The sequence below is a fragment of the Dama dama genome, chromosome 4, assembly GCF_033118175.1.
Source record: "Dama dama isolate Ldn47 chromosome 4, ASM3311817v1, whole genome shotgun sequence".
Classification (NCBI taxonomy): domain Eukaryota; kingdom Metazoa; phylum Chordata; class Mammalia; order Artiodactyla; family Cervidae; genus Dama; species Dama dama.
This window is the reverse complement of record NC_083684.1, coordinates 8,511,517-8,537,086: the sequence shown is the minus strand read 5'-3', so window position 1 is coordinate 8,537,086 and position 25,570 is coordinate 8,511,517. Positions and strand designations below refer to the sequence as shown.

General features: G+C 46.4%; 1 protein-coding gene across 6 annotated transcripts; it reads left to right on the top strand.

Moving 5' to 3' along the window:
* The first annotated feature begins 171 nt into the window (after positions 1-171).
* MLKL (mixed lineage kinase domain like pseudokinase) lies at positions 172-24,191 on the top strand. Of its 6 annotated transcripts, XM_061137731.1 has the most exons (12): positions 172-640; positions 4,152-4,265; positions 5,097-5,562; positions 7,709-7,780; positions 8,888-9,083; positions 10,121-10,218; positions 11,235-11,391; positions 13,814-13,898; positions 16,606-16,757; positions 17,088-17,137; positions 17,371-17,511; positions 23,954-24,191. In XM_061137731.1, exons 3-12 carry the CDS (start codon positions 5,109-5,111, stop codon positions 23,983-23,985), a joined length of 1,437 nt encoding a protein of 478 aa, XP_060993714.1. In that variant the 5' UTR covers positions 172-640; positions 4,152-4,265; positions 5,097-5,108; the 3' UTR covers positions 23,986-24,191. The 6 variants fall into 6 exon arrangements, with proteins under 6 accessions (XP_060993714.1, XP_060993710.1, XP_060993729.1 ...); XM_061137727.1 differs by lacking the exon at positions 4,152-4,265 and having other exon boundaries at positions 174-640; XM_061137735.1 differs by lacking the exons at positions 172-640; positions 4,152-4,265 and adding an exon at positions 654-1,067 and having other exon boundaries at positions 5,107-5,562.
* Positions 24,192-25,570: the final 1,379 nt, after the last annotated feature.

The window sequence follows — 25,570 nt, the reverse complement described above, 5'->3', positions numbered from 1 at the left end:
CACCCAGGTCTTCCCTACTCAAAAAGTCTTCTCTTACAATCCAATTCTATCCTTCCGGAGGGAACAGTCTGATGAGTTAATGAATGACATTGCTCAGACTTCCTAGCTAAGGACCCAGCTAGCTTTAGTAAGGGCTTCCCTGGTGGCTCAGAGGTTAAAGCGTCTGCCTCCAATGCGGGAGACCCGGGTATGATCCCTGGATCGGAAAGATCCCCTGGAGAAGGAAACGGTAACCCACTCCAGTATTCCTGCCTGGAGAATCCCATGGGCGGAAACAGAAGTTTCCCATGGACCGAATCCCATGGACCGAAACAGAAGTCTCTGCTGCGACCTTGGAGGAGGAAGCTGGCTTCCGCCGCACCCACACCCGCCCACACCTCTCCCGAGCCATCGCGCCTGTGTGTCTCTTCCTTGGCTCTTTCCCCCCACACTCGGTATTTTCAAGCACCGAGAAGCAGACACGAGCACCCTCTCTCTAGTTCTGTTTTTGGGTTTTTTTTTTTTTTCCTCACCTAATCTTTCCCATACTGGGTGTTCGCTGTACTAGTTTCTGGGACCTTATTCTTTTCTGAGTCCCCAGCCCCAAGCAGAAGACGTGGCACTCGAAAGAGGTGCTCGAAAGAGTTGCTGAGAAATTTTGGTAAGGTGGGGGAGAGGTGGACAGGGCGGGGGGAGAATACCAGGAGGAAGCGAGGGCCTTCTGCCTGAAGCGCCTGGAAAGAGGTCTAGGGAACCAAGGCGCCTGAGCCTGGGGGCGGCTGCAGCTCCCCGTGACCGCTCCGAGCAGGGCGTCAGACTCCCCGCCCGACAGGCTGACGGGGCCCGCCGCGAGGGCGGCGTGCAGGGCCGGCGAGCAGAAGGCCGCCGGGCTTCCGAGGGGCACGCCCGCCCCCCGCCGCTGGCGTCTGTTCCGGGCCTGCCGGCCGGCGGGCTACAAGGCACGCGACCCGGCACCTCTCCCGGTCTCCAGCCGCAGACTTCGTGTCGGGGGGCTGAAAGTCCGGGAAGCCGCGGTGCCTTCCGGGAACCGCGCCCCGGACCGACTGGACGGCTCCGGGAAGGACGGGGTGAGTCCGGCGGGCGTCCCGGCGGGCGCCGCGCCCGGGGCGCGCGGGCTGCAGGGCGCAGCCGGGATCCGGGGCGGTGAGGGGGGAGCCACAGGCCCGTTTCCCGGAACTCAGGACCGGTTGGTTTCTTTTCCTCGGCCCCGAGGGTGCGGCCTCCCTCTCCCGCCGTGTAGGGGAGTGGACACGTGGGGACGGTGTAGGGGAGGGGACGCGTGGGGGTCGCCGTGGAGGGGCCTCCGGAAGCCGGCCCACAGCCCTGCGCAGCCCCGCCGCGGGCAGTCAGTGCGGAAATGCCGGGAGCTGATCCCACGTCTTGAGGGTTAATGCCCCCTTCCTTTTCCAGAGCCCGTTTTAGGCACAAAAGGAATAACTCTGTGTTAAAAGTCTCATCAGAAAAGGATGCTTGATGCCCGTTTTTGGAGGAGAGGGGGAAATGGCATCAGAATTTTTCATGGATTTATATTGTTACTAACCATTTTAAGATTTTTCACTTTTAAAATTAGTGACTTTTACCCCTCATTGTTTTCCTGCAAGGGACCTATAACATAACCTTATTAGGGATGTTAGCAGTTTTACATATTATAATTAGCACCTCAGTGCGCATCCTTAGCATCCATCTATCTATACACATAGGACCTTCTTTACAGCACAAATTCCTAGAAATTCACATTGTTGAGTAACAGTGTATATGTATTTATATTCCCTTTCATCCTTTTGATATCTTTATCCTATACTCAATAAGCCCTAAACAATTTTAGTTATTATAATTTTAATATCTGATAGATGGGTCCCTATTTTATTGCAAGAATCCTGACTAGTCCTACTAATTTCCTCTTTCAAATGAACCTTGAGGATCATTTAGTTTCAATACCAGAATGTACCATTGAGAGTTTTACTGGAACTGCATTAAATTAGATTTATATTTGAAAAGGATTTCCAGGTTTGTAATTTTTAATCTCCCCAGCCAAAATAAATAATAGTTCTCTCCATTTCTTGAGGCTTTGTTTTCCGTGGTTTTCTTCATACCACGTCATCACTTTTCCTGTGAAATGAATTCGTTTAAGTTGTTGCTTAACTTAAGATGAGTTGGGTATTTTCCCCATTATCTTTTGACTAGTTATTGCTGAGATATGGTTTTTTTGAATAAGAACTGAAGGGTGGAACTATGAAGCTGAAATCCTCAAGTTTTCCTGAGCAACACTTTCACATCTGCTTCTGTCTCCAGTAGACCAGAGAAAGGCATAAAGTTCACTGCCCCCAGGAGTCCCAAAAAAATGGCCTTGAATCTCTCTGCTTAGCAACTAGGAATAGCTGGGTAGCCTGAGACCCCTTGAATCTTTTTTAGGCATGCCCTAACACCTGTTACTTCCCTTCCTAGATCAATGTAATGCTAAGACAATAACAACAAAAAGTATCAATTAGTTGCTTGTTTGGTTTCACTTCTACTAATTTTTTACTGCGTTTTTAAGCCAGATTTGGTTCCAGGCCAACTACTTTCTCCTAACTAGTACACTACTCCTACCTGTTTCATTGAACTGTTGAGATTAACTTTGTTTAAAACTGCGTTGGAAACTGTTTCCGTGGCCCTGTACTTATTTAAATGCAACCTTGTCCCTAACTTAGTATCTTCATCTACAAAATTAAGATAACCACTGTGACCTCCTGGTTCCAAATCACTTAGCCTATACCAGGTAAATAGAGCGATTCGTTGTCCTCGCTGTTAGCATCATTCATTACTAAACCTAGTTGCTTTTGGCTGCATGTACAGCAAATATGATTCAAACTGGCTTAAGCAATAGAGACAGTTATTGGTTCTTGAAGCCTGTCATTGAGTAACGGGGTAGACCTCAGGATCAATTCGAACCAGTGGCTCAGTGTTGTCATCAAGGGCTTGGGTTCTTTTCTTTCCATTCTGCCATCTGTAGGTTAGCCTGATTCCACAGCTTTAGAATCAGAGTTCTATTCATATTCCGAGAAAGACTGAGAGTTAGAAGCTGGCTTCCTGGGCTGTCTTAGAGGAGCCAGGAAGTTCCCCAGCAAACATTCCCCTCAAAGTAGCCCAGATGCCTAGTTTAGAACCAATCACTGTGATAAGCTATGAGGAATTGTCTGATGGCTTAGATCAAGGTTTCTCAACCCCTGCACTAATGACATTTGGGGCTGGATAGTTCTTTGTTGGGAGCAGGGTCAGTCCTATGCATTGTAGCATCCTGACCTCTATCTGCTAGGTGTCAGGAACACCCAGTCCACAGTTGTGGCAACCAAAACTGTCTCCAGATATTGCCAAAAGTTCCAGTGGTGGTGGTGGTGCAAAATCACCTTTAGTTTAGAACCTCTGGCTTAGAGACATCAAGCCTCACCCTTAGAACCAGGGATAGGGCCAGAGCCCCACAAACAGATTGCTGATTAAAGGAGGAACAGATTGTTACAGAAAATATGAAGGTAGTCCAAGTGGCACTATTGGTATGGAATCCGCCTGCCAACGCAGGAGAGGCAAGAGATGCAGGTTCCACCCCTGTGTTGGGAAGATCCCCTGGAGTAGGAGATGGCAACCCACTCCAGCATTCTTGCCTGGAAAATCCCATGGACAGAGAAGCCTAGTGGGCTACAGTCCATGGGGCCTCAGAGTAGGACATAACTGAGCACACACATAGCGCATTAGAAAACAGAGAAATGGATACTGTGTAGGCAACACGAATGTCTACCACAACTCTTCTGAGCCTGGAAAATTTCTTAGTTTTTATGCAAATGCCTCTGAGGGACCAGCACTTATAACAAGAAGTCTTACTGATGCATCGGCCAGGGGAGGGTGAAGCAAATTTACAGAGTGCTAAAAATACAATAGAGAGGGAACAAGGTGTGGACCACGGAGGCAGGCATGCTCAAGCATTGAAGAAAGACACAGAAAGAAAAGTTTGAGATTAACATCCGGCTTCTATTACAGTCCTGAATGTCCTCAGCTGGCTGTGGCCAAGGTTGTAAACTGAGGCTTCAAAGGCAATCTTCAGTTGGCAAACAAAGTTTATTTGACCAACACAGTCTTGGACTGCATAGTTTTTAAAACATTTTTTGACTTGGTTGCAGGATTTTAAATTGAGAGATTAAAAATCCAGATTTCTAACTGCTCTCTAAAAACTAGAAGATCTTCTACCACTGGGCCCTTTATCCTTGAAGAGCAGCAGCTGTTGACTTTACTAGGTAATCCTTACCTTCTTTAGACAAGATCTGAGCATTTCAACCCACTGTCCTATGGTCACCCCTATACTTTGGCAGGATATGCTTGTTAGAATAGGCTGACCTGCTTTAACAAACTGACCCCAAAATGTAATGATTCAAATGCAATAGCAGTTTATTCCTTGCTCACTTAGCAGTCCATGACATTCATTCCAGGTTTATGAGCAGCTCTCCTCCAAGTGATGCTTCAGGGATCCAGGATTCTTCATTCCTGAGCTCCACCACACTCAGGGCTACATCCTCCTATACTACCAGCTGACAGTGTGTGGAGGAGACAAACCTGACTCAAACCCCTAGTAACACTTTATTGCTCCTACCCCTTGGGTGAGAAATAGTCATATGGCCCCATCAAGCTTCAGGAAAGTTTGGGGGATGTAGTCCTAGCTGAGCCAATTTGTTGTTTATTCACTAAGTCATATTGGATTCTTTGTAACCCGGTGGACTGCAGCCTGCCAGGCTCCTCCATCCATGGGATATTGCAGGCAAGAATACTGGAGTGGTTGCCATTTCCTCCTCCAGGGGATCTTCCCGACCCAGGGATCGAACACATGGCTCCTGCCACATCTCCTGCATTGCAGGTAGATTCTTTATTGCTGAGCCACTGGGGAAGCCCCTAGCAAAGCCAGTACTTCCCAGCTAAAACTGGAAGCTTTTGGTGGACGCAAGCCATCTCTACCTTACATGAAAACAATAGGAAGACCTCTTCAGCCATTTAAATCACAGACACCCTTGATGTTAACTTATCCCAGTAGTAAATATGAAAGAGGGTCCCAGGACTTACACAGATCCCATCAGTTTCTTCCAGGTATGGATCAGTTGAAGCAGATCATCTCCTTAGGCCAGCTTATCTACAACCAGTGTGGGGAGATGAAATACTGCCGGAAACAGTGCCGACGTCTAGGGGACCGAGTCCAGGGCCTGCTGCAGCCTCTGCAAATGCTCCAGGACCAAGGAGAGAGGAATCTGCCCTCCCAGATCACCACTGCGCTGAGCCGTTTCCAGGCTGCCCTAGAGGAAGCTAAGGAGCAGATAGACAAGTTCAGCAATAAGTCCAATATGCAGAAGTTTCTAACAGCAGGGCATGACAGCATAGTCTTTGGTGGGGTGAACCAGAGGCTGAGCGATGTCTGGGAGGAGCTCTCTCTGCTGCTCCAGGTGGATCAGTGGAGGCACGCTTCAAGCCTCAACCCAGGAGCGTCCTGGCAACAAGAAGATCAACAGGATGCAGAGGAGGACAGGAAAGCTCTCCAAGGACTGAGTGGTGAGGATTTTTTTCAGGTGGGGGGATGCACATGCAGGTGTATTAGTCTCATTTTGGTTTACTGGAAAATCAGGAAGGTTGAAGAGGTTTGGCAAGGTATCTGTCAACGAGACTCAGAATTCCAGACTTCTGAGTGGAGTGGGGTGCCCGCCATGAGGCTACAGCCAGCGTGTAGATGCGACGACATGGGAGTGAAGGCTTGGGGCCAGTGACTCCGCAGACCCGGGGCAAGAGTGGAGGTGCGAGTACCGTCAGGAGACCACGTCCGAGGCTGTGCTCACGTGGCAGGGGCTTGGGTCAGAGTGGCCCGGGCTGGACTGAGCGGAGGGCAGGGCTCCAAGGGGACGAGACACGGGCTGGGCTGGAGAGGGAACGATGGACACAGATATGACTTTACACTTTTGCAGATTGTGGTGATGTTAATTCCGGATTCCTCCCTCTTATTAGGGGTGTGGGTGGAGGGAGAGGAGTTAAGGGGAGAGTTTCAATGAACCTTCCGGGCACTGGAACTCAGAGGGATAACCGTTCTCCCCCTTGATGTGGAAGATGGTGCCTCCTCAGTCAGGTGCGCCGGAGACTCTCCAGCATCACAAATTGGATACGGAAGAGACCTGTAGGCAAATGGTTTTTTGTTTGCTTGTTTTTTGGATGAGGAAGAGTGAGGCATTTTTAATTCCCTCAACCAAACACCTGCCACCAGAGACCTGTAGGCAAATGGTTTTTTGTTTGTTTGTTTTTTTGCTTGTTTTTTTGATGAGGAAGAGTGAGGCATTTTTAATTCCCTCAACCAAACACCTACCACCAGAGACCTGTAGGCGAACGGTTTTTTGTTTGCTTGTTTTTTTCATGAGGAAGAGTGAGGCATTTTTAATTCCCTCAACCAAACACCTACCCCTGAGGAAAACTGGAGTCAGGAATTGGGTTGAAATGACGTTGAACGCATCGCAGCAGCTGATCCTGCTGAAGAGCAGGGCTGGTCCCTGGTCTTCCTCATCTTTAGCGTTCATTGGTCCACTTTCTGGTAGAAGGAGGCACCTCGGTGTCATCAACTTGGAGGAAAGGCTATACTTCCTGCAGTTGTGTGAAAACATTTTGACTCGGTAATACTTTCACATAGGACGAAATTCAGAAGGCACGAAAAGGACCCCGCAGGAGGTGGAAATCTGCCTCTCACCCTTGACGGCAAAGTTCCATTCCCAGACACATGCTCTCTTACCAGGTTCTTGAATAGCCTTTTGGAGAGTCAAGTATATATTTTCTTTCTTGTTGTTGTACAATCAATAGCATATTAAGTGCACTGTTCTTATTTTTCTCATCAAATAAGCTCATTAAATATTCTTCCATATAAATCCTCATAGAGTTGTCTAGTATTCGTTGGTTTATAGGGACCAGATATATTCAAGGAGCTCTCTATTGATGGACATTTAAATTGTGTCCAGTTTTCCACTATTATTAATAGTTCTACAGTGAGTCTTTTTGTATGTATTTCAGGATCTCCTTAGGGAAAATTCCTTGAAGTTGAGTTACTGAGTCTAATTGCTAGATCAAAAAGTATGGACATTTTAAAACTTTGATACAGGTTGCCAGATTAACTTCCACATAGGTTATAGAAATATTATGGCTACGAACCATGTATGTGTTTGTCTGATGAGATTTTCCTGGTTTGAGCACTGAAGGTCTCATATCCTCAGAGCTCCTCAGTCCTGAGAAAACTAGGATGGTTGGTCACCCTATCTAGTATAGGATACATTTTTAACATATTTCTGAATATATAAGTCAGGATAGATTTGATTATACCGTGGTTCAAAAAAAACCTCAGTGTCTTAGAGAAGGAAATGTCTTTTTCTCATTCAGAGAAAGTCCAGGGGACGCTCAGGTAGCTGTCATCCCCCCGGATGTCTCAGTATTGTGGCACTTTCTTGTTGACACAGACTTCCCTGAAAAGTTCTTTCACTTCATTTTTTGGCCAAAGCAAGGCATGCAGTCATGCATAAGGGCACTTCCTGTCTGCTTAGAAGTGGAGAGCCAGATATTTGTGAACAGCAATCATTCCTACTGTAGCGAACATGAGAGATGAGAAAAGGGTATCTCTGTGCTTTTACTGAGCATTTCTGTTTTTGAGTGTTTGCTGCTGTTTTTCTTGCAGAGAAAGAAACTGTAAAAACTTTATTGAGGCAACTGGACAACATGAAGGAAACCATCGAAGCCGTGAGGAGCTGTGAGTTGTCATGTGCCCTGCTGCTTCTGGCTGCCCCAAACTAGAAATCCTGAGTTTGTTAGGAACTTCAGGCTCCCCCACCCCTCTCTGGTCCTTTTTCTGGGCTGGATGGCTGCAAGCAGCCCACAGGTTTTGGGGATGTGTTCATGGCTGGCCCAGGCTTTTGTGCATGGGGTTGTGTTTGAAGAGGGTTTCTTGACCAGCAAGATATCTTCCAGCACCTGTCAAAGTGCTGACAACTTCCTCTCTCTCTCTCTCTTTTTTTTTTTCCCTTGTGGCTTGTGGGATCTTAGTTCCCTGACCAGGAATTGAACCCATGCCTTCTGCAATAGAAGCTCAGAATCATAACCACTGGACTTCCAAGGAAGTCCCCTGATGACTTCCTCTAGATAGCATCAAAGCTTCAGCTCATTTGCTGAAATTTCCAAGAAGAAATTCAGAATCTGATACGTGTATATGTATGACTGAGTCCCTTTGCTGTACCCATGAAACTGTCAGAACATTGTTTGTTAATCAGCTACACCCAAATACGAAATTAAAAGTTTTTAAAAATTAAAAAAAAAAGAAATTCAAATCAAATTAAAAATGCTTATCCATTCTACACATCTGTGAGTCTCTGCTTTATGCTAGAGCCTATGTGTAGAGGAAACTAAGATAGAGAGAAAGACTGCCTTTTGAGAGTTCCCAGCCATGGCACAGAGTAAGGGAGAGGAAAGACGCATAACAGTGGGGTTACTGAGCTTAAACTGTGTATCTGCCTGTTAGGACTGAACTCACTAGACAAGGTGCCAAACGCCCAGGCGCCAAGATGTTGTGCAGTAGGAGGAGATGAGAGAGATGGATTGAGATGGGGCGTAGGCTGGAGAAGGCAGGATCCGAAGAAGAGGGGAAAGAAGTACGTGAGACATTCCTGTTACCATCGGCTGTGTCTCTACCGATCACTCAGAGGCACTGGGACCTCTCTCCCGGGAGGAGGCAATCAGAAGCTCCAGGCAGACCCAGCTTTGGTTCACTAGGTGGGGCTTCCCCCTCAAGCGTTGCTAAAATGCCTCTTCCCTCATGACACACCCTCCTCAGCTATTGACTCTTTATTACCTTCTGTCCTAGGGATAAGGTCAGATTCACAGAAACCCAAGAAGGGGTTCCCACAAGATCAAATCAAGGAGATTAAGAAGGAGGAGCTTCCAGAAGCCGATTGGATCCTACTAAAGGAAAATGAATCCAGCACTCTTTATGAAGGAAAATACCACGAATCTCCAGTGGCCATAAAAGTATTCAAGAACTCCCAGGCCCAAGGCATTGGGTGAGTTGTTTTGTATGGTTCTGTCCCCTAGTTACTTCCTGTCTGTAACTCCTCAAGGAGAGGGGCAGACTGTCTCCATGTTTTGATAGGGGGAGCTCAGACCCCAGAGGGTTAAATATTTGCTCTCTGTTATTAAGGAACACAGTCTAGACTTGAAGGTATGTCTTCCAAAGTCAATTCTAGAAACGTCTCTTGTTTATTCATGTATTTAGATATTTTTAGAGGCAGATTCCCTTTCATTCCTGTTTCTTGCTTTCCCATCCCTTTCACAGACGATAAATTATTTTGTTTGTATGTGTTCCTGCAAAATGTTTGCTGTTGTTATATGTGTGTGGTTTTTTTTTATGTGTGCATTTTAAATGTTCACGGTAGTGTGACATGTCTGCCGCCTGCTATTCTTACCCTTCTCACTCAGTGTCGTGACACTGGTACTGAGCTTGTAGTCCTTTCCTTCTGACTGCTATCCATGGTGGAAATCCACATTTTGCCTCTTTTTCCAGTGATGGAACACAACCTGCTTCTAACTTTTGCCCATCAAAAATAATGCTGCCATAGGTATCCCTTTGTGGCCCTGTATGGGAATTTCTTGGGGCTGTATTGCTAGGAGAGGAACTGATGGATTATAGGGTATGCATATATTAAGTTGACTAAGAATTACCAGGTGACTCTAGAACAGGTTGTATATGTCTTACCCTCACCCCTGGGAGATGCTGATGATCCCTCAAGTGAAAGTGAAGTCGCTCAGTCGTGCCCGACTCTTTGTGACCCCATGGATTGTAGCCTACCAGGCTCCGCAGTCCATGGGATTCTCCAGGCAAGAATACTGGAGCAGGTTGCCATTTCCTTCTCCAGGGGATCTTCCCGACCCAGGGATCGAACCTGGGTCTCCCGCACTGCAGGCGGGCACTTTACTGTCTGAGCCACCAGGGAAGGCCGATGATCCCTCAAGCCCCGTGCATACAGACGGTCACTACACTGACGGTTTTCTGAAGGATCTCCCCATCCTGAAAGCCTGTTTTCCCTTTTTATTCTCATAGAATAGTGAGGCATACTTTCAATAATGAAATCAGAACCATGAAGAAGTTTGATTCCCCCAACATCCTGCGCATGTTTGGGATTTGCATTGATGAAGCAGGTAAGGGTGCCTCTAGGACTGGGCATGCTCTGTCTGGTATGTCACGTGTCTCTGTGCTTTCCTGCATTGTTTCACTACAGCAGCTCAAAGGGTGGCATCTGCACAGTGCTTTATTATTGACATTCATTTTCTCACATCCCACGATGCAGCTTCCCATCTTCTTTCAGGAGAAGAGGCCTGAAGGTGGCTTCAGCCTGAGGGCTGGTTTGCACTAATGCAACGACATCTCTTCCTGCTGATTCCCTGGGAACCAAGGAGATGCTTGTTCACATGCTGACCTGGGTGACGAGTGTCTTTTGTTGCAATAAAACATTGCAAAGCTGACTGACCCAAATAAGGAATCTAACCTTGATCATTAGTGTAGAGCGAATCTAAAAGCTAAATTAACCTGCCCTTTACCAAGAGCTTCATTTGTCAGGTTCATTTTCTTTTTATGTGGCTGCATTTCCTCTCACAGTGTGGCCTCTCCTGCTGGTTATGTTTTGCTGCTTTTGCCTACAGACGGCACAGAGCAGCTCCCTTCTTAGCCCCTCTGGAAGTTTCTGCACAGGCTCAGATGACCTGACTTTGGAGCACAGAATCCCAGGCTAAAGGAAAACTTCTAGTAGCATTTATCCTCCCGGGTGACAGCAAGGTGACTGACTGACTCTGTGCGTCAGTTCTTACACGTCTCATGGCCCTGCCCTGAGGCCTCAGCTTCCTGTCTGAGCTCCCCTACTCAACATATTCATTCAACTTCCCGTGAGCACTGTCTGGACACAGCAGACCCTGCCCTCTTGGGTTGTAGTGTTGAGTCGGGGAGTCAGTTACTCAAATAACCAGGGGAAGTGTAGAGTTCTGACATGCCATATGCCACAGAGAAGAGATATGGGATCCCGTGGGTACTGGACTCATTCAAGGAGTCAAACCATGTGAGACGGGGATGGAGAAGCACAGCAGAGCTGCGTCTGTCTCTTAGAGAGAGGGTGGGACGGGCTACAGAGATCAGGACCTCTGAGCAGGATGGATCTTCACAGCGATCGGCTCTTTTCCATCAGTGACGCCCCCTCAGTTATCCATCGTCATGGAGTACTGTGAGCTTGGGACCCTGAGGGAGCTGCTGGATCGGGAAAAGGACCTCACCCTGGCCAAGCGCGTCATCCTGACCCTGGGGGCAGCCAGAGGCTTGTACAGGTACCAGCGTGGGCAGAGGGCGCCCAGAGGGAGAGGATGAGTCTGCCTCCCTTTCCGCTTGACCCAGAGACAAGCAGAGAAAAGGCTGGAAGCCTCCTTGAGCAAATCACCAAATTTAGCAAATAAAAATACAAGAGGTCCAGTTAAACTTGAATTTCAGATAAGCAATAAACAATTTTAGTACAATGTAAGTATGTTCCAAATATGACACCAGATATACTTTTACTGAAATTTCAGATATACAGAATTCCATATAAACCCTATACATTTTTAGTACTTTCTTTTTTTTAAAGTATTGATTTTTCAAAATTCAAAGTCATCTGGATGTTCTATATTTTATCCACCAACTCTACCTACTCTCGCATATAATCTATGGTTCCTCTAGCCCAAGGCCCCCCAAAAGTCAGTCACTAACAGACCACATAGGTAGTTATTACCATATTCACAGTAATGCCAAGATTATTTATTTAATATTTTCCTTTCAATTAGCTCACTTTGTAAAAAAAAAAAACACCTAAATAAGTTAGGAAAAAACGGACAGGGGACATTTTCTATTACTACCATAAATTAGAGACCAGACTCACTTAGCACAAATAGGTGACCACAAATAAAACCAAAACAATGTCATTAAATTCTGGTTAAATGTCTCTGCCTAGCAAAAGATCTGCAATTCAGACTAGCATTATCTTTTCGCAGAGGAGATGTTAGCAGATTTAGAGAAGTGTCAAAGACATCCAGCACCAAACTGAGACTTTCCTCTTGACATAACCAGAAAGATTGGAATTAAAAGAAGAATACCTTTCGTACTCTATCACCTTGCATACCACTTATCCCATACTTTGGGGAATACTTCCTTAGCTGTTTCTTGGAAATCATACAGTTTATTCCTTCTCAACTTTGTACACTAGTGGGTTTTGTGAGAAGGAATTTCGGACTGTAGGGGACACTGTCAGTGCCTATCCAGAGGACCGCTGATCCTTCTTACCTGATCTACACTGTTACCCACCACTCAGCACACTTTGCTGCTAACAGCTCATCGCCGCCGTCTGTAGAGGAACATCTACGGATGCTAGCACGCCTAGGCCCTGAGAGCTGAAAACGCCCAGGAACTTTATAGCCCCTGCCCCTGTTTCTCTCCTCCCCTCCCTCACCCCAACCCGTAGTCACTCAACACCCGGTGTGGGTACAAAAGTCCAGCTCCTTTGCTTCATGCAGAAAAACCCTGAGGGGTAGTCATTCTCCAGAGGTCCCCATGGGATTAGGCTGAGCCTGGAACTTCACCTGAAGTCACGCCCTTGCTTGATTTCTCCTCCTTCTCTGCCCTGCTTCCACACCTCCCTCACTGGTTTCCTGGGACTATCTTCTCTTTTAAAGTTTCACTCACTGATTTATCTCTAGCTGCTCTGGGTCTTTGTCACTGCACAGGCTTTCTCCAGCTGTGGAGCGCGGGGGGCCATTCTCCAGTTGTGAAGCCCAGGCTGCTCACTGCGGTGGTTTCTCTCGTTGCAGAGCTCAGGCTTCAGTAGTTGTGGCATGAGAGCTTAATTGCTGGAAATACCTTCCTAATCAGTCACTTGTACAGTCCATGCTCATGATCTGCTTCTGGGAGAATCCAACCTGAGGCTGACTCTGTAATAGAAGTCCAAAATGGGAGGCAGGAGCTCCATTCATCCGAAGAACTTAGGCAGTTTCTTTACCACTAGTGCCACTTGGGAAGTCCCCACCACTTACTGAGTTGGTGAAAACCCCAGCTTTCCATTCTGTTTCAAGCAGAAGGGTCCTAGATATGGCCCAACCATCCAGCCATGCCTCAGCCCTTTGCTCCGCTCAGCACTTCCCAGGCAGAGCCCCACAGAAGCGTGCAGCACACAGCTGTCAGATCTCACCTCTGCATCCTGGTTTTCCCACTAACCCATGGATACCTACCCAAGAAGAAGGCTTGGTACTGACCAACCTCATTATCCTGGTAGTGACTGTCATGCCTTTCGAGAAAGCCTGTGCAGGGGCTTCCCTGGTGGCTCAGTGGTAGAGAATCCATCTGCCAATGCAGGCGATACGGGTTTGACCCCTGGTCCAGGAAGATTCCACATGCTGCGGAGCTACTGAGCCCATGGGCCACAACTACCGAGCCTCTGCTCTAGAGCCCGGGAGCCGCCACTACTGAGCTCACATGCTGCAACTACTGAAGCCCGCATGTGTCTGGAGACCACACTCTGCAACAAGAGAAGCCACTGCAATGAGAGGCCCAAAACTAGAGAGGAGCACTGTGACTAGAGAGTGGCCTCCACTGTCCCCCACTAGAGAAAAGCCCACACAGCAACAGAGACCCTGCACAGCCAAAAATGAAATAAATAAAATTTTTTTTAAAAGAAAGAAAGTCTGTGCAAAGGTCACTAACATACCCTGCCTTTGGTCACGTCAGGCTGCACCATTCGGAAACACCCTCAGAACTCCACAGGAACATCAGCAGCACGAGCTTCCTGGTGACTAAAGACTACAGCGTGAAGGTGAGCGTGGCTTTGCGGGCACCCTCTGAGTTGACCCATGTGACTGTTTGGTGCTGGGAGAGGCGTGTGTGTTTCCCTGAAAGCCTGTGCCTACTGGTTTCTCTGCTTTCGCCGTGGAACCAAGCTCTGCGCTTCCTATGCCTGGACAGCGCCCCCCACACCCCCACTGGACAGACTCAATCCTCCCTGCCCTTCTGATGCTTGTCTCCCCCTCCCCGTCCACCCAGCAGGGGCGGGCTAAGAGCCGTCCCCTCTTAGATGCCTGGACACCGCTTCGGTGTCCCTGCAATACCCACGAGGGCGTCGTCTTAGGTCCAAGGAGGCATCCAGACTCACAGACTGGCCGTGGCCCGCACGTGGCACCTGGAGGCAATCAGAAGGGTATCGTGCAGGAAACAGCATGCCACCTAGGCGGCATCAAATCCTTCCATCCAATGGGAGCCCCCGCAATCCTCCAGGAGATAATCTCCTCGCCCTCACCCCAAGTGCGACAGAAAGAGGCTCCTCTCCACAGGTGCAGGAGAAGCTTAGAAGTCTCACGACTCGCAGGAGTCAATATTCTTTTTTTTTAAACTGGAGGAGTTTGTGTGTGTGTGGTATCACTGCGTTTTTTATTTATTTATGGCTGCGCTGGGTCTTCCGTTGTTTTGCAAGAGCTTTCTCTAGTTGCAGCGAGCGAGGGCTTCTCGTTGCAGAGGCTTCCATGTTGTGGAGAACAGGCCCTAGGCACTCGAGCTGCAGGAGTTGCAGCCTGCAGGCTCTAGGGTACACGGGCTTCAGTAGTTGTGGCTCACGGGCTTAGTTGCTCTGTAGCACATGGGATCTTCCTGGACCAAGCATCAAACTTGTGTCCCATGCATTCTTATCCACTGTGGATTCTGATCCACTGGGCCACCAGGGAAGTCCTCAATATTCTTTTTATAACAACTCCATAGACATGCCTTCCAGCATCCCCACAAGGGGCATGCCAGGTATGCGTCACCACATAACCCAGCATCCCTATAGCTCTTCACAGTCCCCACCGCTCCGACCTCCCATCCATAAATGACTTACTAATCACTGGTCATTTATTAATCAGCAGCAATATATATTACTTAGGAGCATAAGTAGCAGTCTGTTTTTGACAGGTTCCCAGGGGAATAGAACTAAAAAGTTCACTGACATTCAGATTGTCCTGTGGATGAGGGAAAGGGTTTTGTTAACCCCATGTCCACAGTTTCCAAATGCTAAAAAAATATACTCTTTGTCATCTGTAGATAGCTTTCTCTGAATATCAAGAGACAGGTCTTTTCTGCCCTTCAGATGTCTTTCCCCACCGCTCAATTCAATTTAGTTCAGTCACTCAGTCATATCCAATTCTTTGTGACCTCAAGGACTGCAGCACACCAGGCTTCCCTGTCCCTCAGCAACTCCTGGAGCTTGCTCAAACTCACATCCATTGAGTCAGCGATGCCATCCAACCATCTCATCCTCTGTCATTTCCTCCTGCCTTCAATCTTTCCCAGCATCAGGGTCTTTTCCAATGAGTCAGCTCTTCTCATCAGGTGGCCAAAGTATTGGAGCTTCAGCTTCAGCATCAGTCCTTCCAATGACTATTCAGGACTGATTTCCTTTAGGATGGACTGGTTGGATCTCCCCGCCATTGGTGTAATATAAGTAAGTATTCCCAAGGCACGGTGTCTATGCCACTCTCTTGGTGCTCATCACGTGTGACTGTAACATGTGCTATTCAGCTCCTCACCCCTGGTGGTTAGCGTGGAGCCAGATGTCAGAGGATGTCGGCGCTCCCTGAACTTGTGACTAAAAGAGGGAGGAGCCACATAAGCATCTAATTCTGGCCGCTAGCTTTGGCTCCCTGGCTGCATTTGGCACAGACAGCCCTCACAAATGGTGCTGGTGACAGATGTACACGGAGCAAGAACACACTCTCCCATGACTTGTGCTGCGTCTTCTTCGTAGGGTCAGACACGACAGAAAGGATCCCCCATGGTGTTGGAGGTTTTTTGTTTCTTTGATTTTGTTTTGTCTGCCTCCAAGAGAAAACGAGCCATTGGTAGCTCCAGGCACCCCTGTCCATCCTAACACAGTGGAGTTGAGTTATCAACTGAGGAAGCCCTGTACATATCTAATGTAGTAATATTAGAATGACTACAGCATGCCAAGTCTTATGCGGCGGTGAGCCACAACTGCTGAAGCCCGTGTGCTGCAACTCCTGAAGCCCATGCGCCTGGATCCTGTGCTCCCAACAGGAGAAGCTACCACAGTGAGAAGCCCAAAACTGGAGAGTAGCCCCCCGCTATTAGAGATTTAGCACCGCAACTAGAGAGTAGCCCCATTCTTTGCAGCTAGAGAAAATCCACACGCGGCAACAAAGACCCCGCACAGCCAAAAATCAGTCAATTAATTAATTTTTAAAAAACATACCAAGTTTTACAGGTGCTTGACAACCATCACTTCAAGTAATCCTCACTGTCTGATTTTTACAGAGAAGAAACCTCTTTATGTTTCTCTCGGTCAATGCACCATAATAGATTTGAACCCGGGATGCAGCCAGAAGAGGAGCCACATGGCCAGGAGACCTCACTGGAAACATCCCGAAGGAAAAAGACCATCCCCTGACGGTCACGTGTAGCACCAGTCCCTGCCCTCTGCTTCCCACCCGAGATCATGCCGTTTCCTTCTGCCTCTGAGTCGCCTCTCTCTCTAGCTTGCAGGATTTGAGTTGAGCAAAACACAGACTTCCATCAGCCGACAAACTGGGGGAAAAGAAGCAGAGAGAGTCAATTCTGCTGCGTACATCTCTCCCCAGAGGTTGGAAAATGTGTATAGTAAATACGACATAAAAGCTGAAATATACAGGTACGTTCATGTTCGTATGCCAATTCTCAGATGAACCTGACAAGAAAGTCCCAGTCAAATGCTGTTAGGGAGGAGCATCTGTGGAATGTAATGGATGGTAATGAGAAAGTTCACTGTGGGGAGTTCCTGGTGGGCTAGTGGTCAGGATTCAGCACTCCCACTTCATGGCCTGGGTTTAATCCCTGGTTGGGGAGACTGAGATCCTACAAGCTACACAGTGCAAAAAAAAAAGAAAGAAAAGAAAATTCTCTGCGTTTTCTGGAAATGGCTCCAGGGGCATGGAAAAAAGGAAACTTGTTATCACTGCTCATTTTTCTGCTTCTCTTTTAGCTTCGGAATTGTTCTCTGGGAGATCGCCACTGGGAAGAGCCCATTTGAAGGTAACCAGTGTGAAAGCTGACTCAGATGGTAGACTAGAGTTACACAGCAGTGCTGTCCTGGACGCTTTCTTCTTCAATGTGGGCACTGCCTGCGCTGGTCAGTGGGGTCACTGGAAGCTCCTGTGTCCCCAGTTCTCAGAGTCCCTAGGTCTGATGTCAGCCGGCAGCATCCAGAGGGATGTGTGGGTGCCCGAGCAACCTTTAAGCCTCCCATCATATCATTTCCATGCCAGGTTGTAATTCCAAAAAGATCTACCAGCTGGTGGCTGAGTCCCGGCACCGGGAGCCAGTGGGTGAAGATTGCCCTTCACAGTTGCAGGAGATCATTGATGATTGCCGTGCCTATGAACCCTCCAGGAGGCCCTCTGTTAAAGGTAGGGCTCTTTCTGGTCTAAAGAGCATGGACCACATGTGTTACTTAACATTTGTGAAAGATTTTCTTTGTGTATCATGACCAGGGGTGGTTTTGCCCTTCGGGGGACACTGACAATGTCTAAAGGCATTTTTTGCAGTTACAGCTCAGGGGAGGTGGGGTGGCGTGGACATGTCTACTGGTATCTGGTGGATAGAAGCTACTCAACATCCTAGGACTCACAGGACAACCCCTACAACAAAGATTATCCGGCCCAGATTATCAGTAGCACTGGAGTTCAGAAACCCTGGCCGAATGGCATTGTTTAGTCTAAAGTGGGTTGGGAAGGCCGATTATTCCAGCCTATACTCTTTCTGTAGCTCAGAGGAGTAGCATATTGGGCATCTACCGACCTGGGAAGTTCATCTTTCAGTGTCATATCAGTGCCATTTTAGTTTGCTGATTCCTAAAATGTCGATGTTCACTCTTGCCATCTCCTGTTTGACCACTTCCAATTTACCTTGATTGATGGACCTAACATTCCAGGTTCCTATGTGCAGGGGTTAATAATCAGCCACCTGTTGCTCTGGCTAAGCCATGAGAAAATCACCATGGGAAAAGAATAAAAGCAAAATATAGCAATACAGCATAACAGAAATGAAAGTACATTGGGTTGATCAGTTGGGGCTGTCATGCCCTGCTAAGCTAAGGAAAAACATAGTGCGGACCTTGGAACGCCGGGTCAGCGCAAGTTCAGAACGCGCTTGTGCACACACTAAGATGTTTTCCCAAGGCATATGTGGGTCTATGACCTCCAGCTAGGTGATAGCCCTTGTACAAGAAAATAACAGAGATCAATAAAATGTTTAAAGTAATCAATAAAATGGGAGATGTGACCAGGGACACAGGAGGCTGACTTCATCATAGCACAACAGATCCTTTCTGCTTGCCAAGACACTCAATAAAAGTGATGTGGCTCCAAGGAACAGGGCTCTTGGCCCAAGAGGTCTTGAGTCTCCCAGCCCCATCTTTAAAACTTTAGTTCTGTCTCTAATTTCTTTTTCCCAAACTCTGCGTCAGCCACTTTTGAGCCCTACCCACTGTGCTGGCCACAACACCTATGCCACATTGTTCTTTACAGCATAGGACTTTTACTTCCATCACCAGTCATGTCTACAACTGAGTGTTATTTTTGCTTTGGCTCCATCCCTTCATTCTTTCTGGAGTTATTTCTCCACTGATCTCCAGTAGCATATTGGGCACCTACCGACCTGGGGAGTTCATCTTTCAGTGTCCTATCTTTTTGCCTCTTCATACAGTTCATGGGGTTCTCAAGGCAAGAATACTGAAGTGGTTTGCCATTCCCTTCTCCAGTGAACCACATTCTGTCAGACCTGTCCACCATGACCTGACCGTGTTGGGTGGCCCCACACGGCATGGCTTAGTTTCATTGAGTTATAATGATCTCTGTTCATTTCCGAGGCAAACCATTCAATACCACAGAATGCCAAGACTTTCCCCAACCCTTAATGCTGAAGAAGCTGAATTTGAACAGTTCTGTGAATACCTACAAGACCTTCTAGAACTAACACCCAAAAAAGATGTCCTTTTCATCATAGGGGACTGGAATGCAACAGTTGGAAATCAAGAAACACCTGGAGTAACAGGCAAATTTGGCCTTGGAGTACAGAATGAAGCAGGGCAAAGGCTAATAGAGTTTTGCCAAGAGAACATACTGATCATAGCAAACACCTTCTTCCAACTACACAAGGGAAGACTCTACACATGGACATCATCAGATGGTCAATACCGAAATCGGATTGATTATATTCTTTGCAGCCAAAGATGGAGAAGCTCTATACAGTCAGCAAAAACAAGACCAGGAGCTGACTGTAGCTCAGATCATAAACTACTTATTGCAAAATTCAGACTTAAATTGAGGAAAGTAGGGAAAACCACTAGACCATACAGGTATGATGTAAATCAAATACCTTACAGTTATACAGTGGAAGTGAGAAATAGATTCAAGGGATTAGATCTGATAGAGTGCCTGAAGAACTATGGATGAAGGTTCATGACATTGTACAGGAGGCAGTGATTCAGACCATCCCCAAGAAAAAGAAATGCAAAAAGGCAAAATGGTTGTCTGAGGAGGCCTTACAAATAGCTGAGAAAAGAAGAGAAGCAAAAGGCAAAGGAGAAAAGGAAAGATATACCCATTTGAAAACAGAGTTCCAAAGAATAGTGAGGGGAGATAAGAAAGCCGTCCTCAGTGAACAATGTAAAGAAATAGAGGAAAACAATAGAATGGGAAAGACTAGAGATGTCTTCAAGAAAGTTAGAGATACCAAGGGAACATTTTGTGCAAAGATGGGCACAATAAAGGACAGAAGTGGTATAGACCTAACAGAAGCAGAAGATATTAAGAAGAGGTGGCAAGAATACACAGAAGAATTGTACAAAAAAGATCTTCATGATCCAGATAACCATGATGGTGTGATCACTCATCTAGAGCCAGACATCCTGGAATGTGAAGTCAAGTGGTCCTTAGGAAGCATCACTACGAACAAGCTAGTGGAGGTGATGGAATTCCCATTGAGCTATTTCAAATCCTAAAAGATGATGCTGTGAAAGTGCTGCACTCAGTATGCCAGCAAATTTGGAAAACTCATCAGTGTCCACAGGACTGGGAAAGGTCCGTTTTCATTCCAATCCCTAAGAAAGTCAATGCCAAAGAATGATCAAACTACTGCACACTTGCACTCATCTCACACACTGGCAAAGTAATGCTCAGAATTCTCCAACCCAGGCTTCAACAGTATGTGAACCGTGAACTTCCAGATGTTCAAGCTGGTTTTAGAAAAGGCAGAGGAACCAGAGATCAAATTGCCAACATCCGCTGGATCATCGAAAAAGCAAGAGAGTTCCAGAAAAACATCTACTTCTGCTTTATTGACTATGCCAAAGCCTTTGACTGTGTGGATCACAACAAACTGTGGAAAATTCTGAAAGAGATGGGAATACCAGACCACCTTACCTACCTCCTGAGAAATCTGTATGCAGGTCAAGAAGTTAGAACTGGACATGGAACAACAAACTGGTTCCAAATCAAGAAAGGAGTACGTCAAGGCTGTATATTGTCACCCTGATTATTTAACTTATATGCAGAATACATCACATGAAATGCCAGACTGGATGAAGCACAAACTGGAATCAAGATTGCCGGGAGAAATATCGATAACCTCAGATACGCAGATGACACAACCCTTATGGCAGAAAGTGAAGAGGAACTAAAGAGCCTCTTATTGAAAGGGAAAGAGTAGAGTGAAAAAGTTGGCTTAAAACTCAGCATTCAGAAAACTAGGATATGGCATCTGGTCCCATCACTTCATGGCAAATAGATGGGGAAACAGTGGAAACAGTGGTTGACTTTATTTTTTGGGGCTCCAAAATCACTGCAGATGGTGACTGCAGCCATGATATTAAAAGACACTTCTTGCTCCTTGGAAGAAAAAGTATGACAAACCTAGACGGCATATTAAAAAGCAGAGACATTACTTTGCTGACAAAAGTCAAAGCTGTGGTTTTTCCAGTAATCAGGTACAGATGTGAGAGTTGGGACAGAAAGAAAGCTGAGTGCCAAAGAATTGATGCTTTTGAACTGTGGTGTTGGAGAAGACTCTTGAGAGTCGCTTGGACAGCAAGGAGATCCAACCAGTCCATCCTAAAGGAAATCAGCCCTGAATATTCATTGGAGGGGCTGATGCTGAAGCTCCAATTCTTTGGCCACCTGATGCAAAGAACTGACTCATCGGAAAAGATCCTGATGCTGAGAAAGATTGAAAGCAGGAGAAGGGGACGACAGGGGATGAGATGGTTGGATGACATCACCAACTCGATGGACATGAGTTTGAGTAAGCTCCGGGGAAATGGTGATGGACAGGGAAGCCTGGTGTGCTGCAGTCCATGGGGTCGCAAAGAGTCGGACAAGACTGAGTGACTGAACTGATACTCTTTCTCTCCCTTTCTTCCTTTTCTTTTCTTTTATCAACACCCTGGGGTAAATTCCTCTACTCAGACTTTTATTTCACCATGTTATCAGCTGCTCCTCTGTAGTTTCCCTACACCGTCTCCCTCGATGGGAATGTCTCCCTCCCCTACTCTAGATCCACATCTCTCAGGCTTTCCACGAAGCTCCAGATACAAGAGAACTTGATTCACATGCAATATATCTAGATACTGGGGAAGTGTTTCCACTGAAGTTGCTACAGCATTCAAAGATACAAAATCATGTTTTTCTTATCTTTATTGTGATATGTATCATAGTACAGCAATGATTAAATATATATGTACATATTTTTTAAGTCGAAGAAAAAGAATATCACAAATCCACTCCTGGTTAAAGACTTGAACATGACCTCTAACTCAGAAACCTCCTCCTTGTCCCTTGCCTTCACATTCCTCTCCCCTCCTCCAGGAGGAGCCACTATCCTGACTTCCTGGTAAAAGTTTGTCTATCATTTTATAACCAAGGTACACTAAATTATGGGCTTTCCTGTGGCTCAGCGGTAAAAAATCTGCTGCAATGCGGGAGCCCCAGGAGATGCAGGTTTGATCCCTGGGTTGGGAAGATCCCCTGGAGGAGGAAGTGGCAACCCACTCTGGTATGCTTGCCTGGAAAACCATGCACAGAGGAGCCTGGTGGGCTACAGTCCACAGGGTCACAAAGAGTCAGACACAACTGAAGTGACTTAGCACAAATGTATAAGGACTTTTTGTAAGTGGTATCATGCTATATTCTACCACAACTTTCTTCAGTTGATCAGTTAGTATGAAGAAATGATTTGAAATTCATCCATGCCAATGTGATGGTTTCAACTCATTCTTTTTCACTGCTGTATAGTAGGTCACTTAGATAACTATGCACCTTACTTACCCCTTCCTCTATCTATGGATATTTTAATCATCCTTTTAAGAACCTCACCCTTAAACATTCTTGTGCATGTATCCTGAGACACACAAGTGAGAATATCCTGAGTTAGAGACCTGGGGGTGCAGTGTATTAATAAATAAAGATTGAATGCCTTGAGAGAGAGAACTAAAAAGATAGGCGTCCAGGCTTTGGGGGCAGTCCCTGCCAAGGACAGCGCCACTATATACAGAAGTCTCTGGCACGAAGACTGTCCTTCAAGGCCTTTTCATTGGTGGTCCATTGGGAATCACTCTAACAGTCATGTTAGACAGGGTAGCTCATCCCTCCCCTTCCTTTGCCCCCATCCCTACCTTTTGGAATGAAAATCTGTTTTGCCGAAAGTTTTACTTTTAAGTTCAAAAGATTCATTAACAAAAGAAACCATTTGTTGCACACACAATAAACAATTTCAATATTTAATAGAGGATTGATTGACTTCATTTCAATATATAGTCATTAAAATAAGAGAAAAACAACAGAGAAACGTAACAGCACACACATCACCAAATTGAGCCAAACAACCTCCAGACTTCAAAAGTGCTGGGAAGTCCCTCATTAACAGCAGTCTGGAGTCCCAGTTGGGAAGAGTCCCCAACAGTGTGTCTAACCCACGGGTGAGACTTCAAATTGCAGTTTGGGGAGCTCCTGCTTATAATCCCAGGCTACCAGCTGATATGAGCATCAGTCTGCAAGCAAAAATGCAGTGATGGTTTTTCTTTAACTTTTACAATGCTGTTTGTTTCACCTCGTGAGTCACAAGATTTTCTGGAACCCCAGGGAGCAGGCCAGGCCTCCAAGGGCTCAAGGAAATCCAAGACCCATTCCCTCTCTGATCTAACATGCCGCTTGGCTTCCTGGTAACAACTGGTGTGTTTGCAAGCAGGCACGTAGTCCAGGCAGGGTCAGAAGTCAGTCTGTGGCCTGCTTTCCTGCTTCTGAAGCCTGAACAAGACTACTTCCATTTTAATTTCCCTAACAAAATCAAAACCTTGGCCTAGCTTCTACCTGAAACTTTGTCTTTGCCCTCACAGCACAGAAGAGCAGCCTCAATGGTGCTTAAAGAATTATCCTTCAGGGTGGATGAGAAGCTGACAGTATTTTCTACAGTACCTTCTTCTCCTTCAAATTCTCCTTTGTCTTCTTCCTCCTCTTTCCAGGCTCCCTTAAACCCAGATCCTCCTGGTATTAGAGAATCTAATACCTGAGACTAATTCACACTAAGATGTGAGCTTACACGTCTCCCACAGGCTAGTTGTATTTTAAAAGTTGTCCAAGTAAAATTACAAAAATAAAATAAAAATAAACTAACAAAAATTGTCCAAGTGAGAGGGAACATCACATTCCAAAGGCATGAACGCTGATGGTGTTTTAGACTCCAGCCAGACCAAGGGGAGTGCAGTTTCTACACTGTCTTGTAGTATGGAAATGTCTTTGTTTCTAACGTGACTGTCAGTTCCTGAGCTTGTCTAACTTTCTGTTCATTCATTCACAGAAATCTTAAAGAGACTGTCTCCCTTTTGTTAAACCAAGTATTGAAACTGAAACTGTGTCCCTGAACAAGGAGCTGGAAGAACAGGAGTTGGACATTTTTTTCTCTCAAACCTTTCAGCATGGATTTATTTATGGATACAGGGAGGCAGCACTTCTCTATAACAAATAGAAAACAACTCCAGTAATTCATCCCACTCCCAGTGATACTGTCAAAAATACACCTTTGATAATAACTCTGATAGTTTTACAAAAATGTGTCTTTCTCTCTGGATCCAAACCTCTTGGCATTGTGACTTAGCAGCCCCTTCCATCAAGAAGTCGAATCTAGGACTTCCCTGGTGGCTCAGTGGTAAAGAATCCACCTGCCAATGCAGGAGACATGGGTTTGATCCCTAGTCTGGGAAGATCCCACATGCTGCAGAGCATCTAAGCCTGTGCACCACAACTATTGAGCCTGTGCTCTAGAGCCTGGGAGCGACAACTACTGAGCCCAACTGCTAAAGCCTGCGCACCCTAGAGGCCTTGCTTTGCAACAAGAGAAGCCACTGCAAGGAGAAACCCTCTCACTGCAACAAAGAGAAGCCCCCAGTCGTTGCAACTAGAGAAAAGGCCTGCACAGCAGTGAGGACCCATCACAACTAAAAATAAAAAAATAAACAACATTTTTTTTAAAAAAAGAAGTAGAATCTACATCCCCACCACTTGAACCTAGGTTGGTGTTGTAACTGGCTTTGGCCAATAGAATGTTGAAGAGATGGTGTTTTGGTTCCAAGGCCAGGCTTCACGAGGCCTTACAAACTTCCACCCCATCTCTTGGAGCCCTCCCCCGCCAGGAGCAAGCTGGGCAAGCATGCTGGAGAAGGAGAGACCACACAAAGCCAAGACAGCCTGGCCCAGCCGAGGTCACACTAGACCAGCCAGGCCAGCAGCTGTCACAGGGGTGAATCCAGTTGAGACCAGAAGAACCACATAGCAGAAGCAGCCCAGATGGCCCATTTACAAAAACATGAGCTAAATAAATGACTCTGGTCTTAAGCCACTAAGTTCCGGGGTGAACTGTGACACAGCAGTAAACACCTGGGCAAATACCGATCCTTCCTCTTTCCCAGTGATCTAAGTACAGAATCCCCCTTTGGATCCCCAAGGTCTTTTATCTCTGACGCCAACCTGATCTCCAGTATCCGGTCCCAGAGTGCTCCCACCAGAGACTGCAAACTCTAATACCTATGAGGTCTAGTGTGAGCCTAAAAAGTGAGTTGAGCCTGAAGGAGAGACTTCAGGGAACAGCTGAGCTTTGTGAAGAAAGGGCAGCCTCTGCTCAGCTCCAGCCTATTTTTATCAGATAGGGACGGACTCCAGTGTTTCCAGAGCCATCTACTTTGTCACATTTTTGGTAAATTGTCCATCTTTTTAAAGATTGGCACTTCATTAAAAATTATTTTTATGTTGTACAGGCCAAACAAAATATTATTAGCCTAAGAGTTCTCAGAAACCCATGTCTCCTGGATGTGACCTGTTTGTTCTGAATTTTTTTACACCTTTGCTCTTGGTAAGGTGACCTCTACTTGTCCCTGCTTTTCTTTCCGCCTGAACTCCTCCCAAATCATTCAACAGCGAA

Bases quoted from the DNA above. Each gene is read 5' to 3' on its own strand.
- MLKL (XM_061137731.1), top strand. From the start codon at position 5,109: ATGGATCAGTTGAAGCAGATCATCTCCTTAGGCCAGCTTATCTACAAC. The intron at 5,563-7,708 runs GTGAGGATTTTT...TTTTTCTTGCAG, and splicing joins AGCTCTCCAAGGACTGAGTG to AGAAAGAAACTGTAAAAACT. The intron at 11,392-13,813 runs GTACCAGCGTGG...TGGTCACGTCAG, and splicing joins GCAGCCAGAGGCTTGTACAG to GCTGCACCATTCGGAAACAC.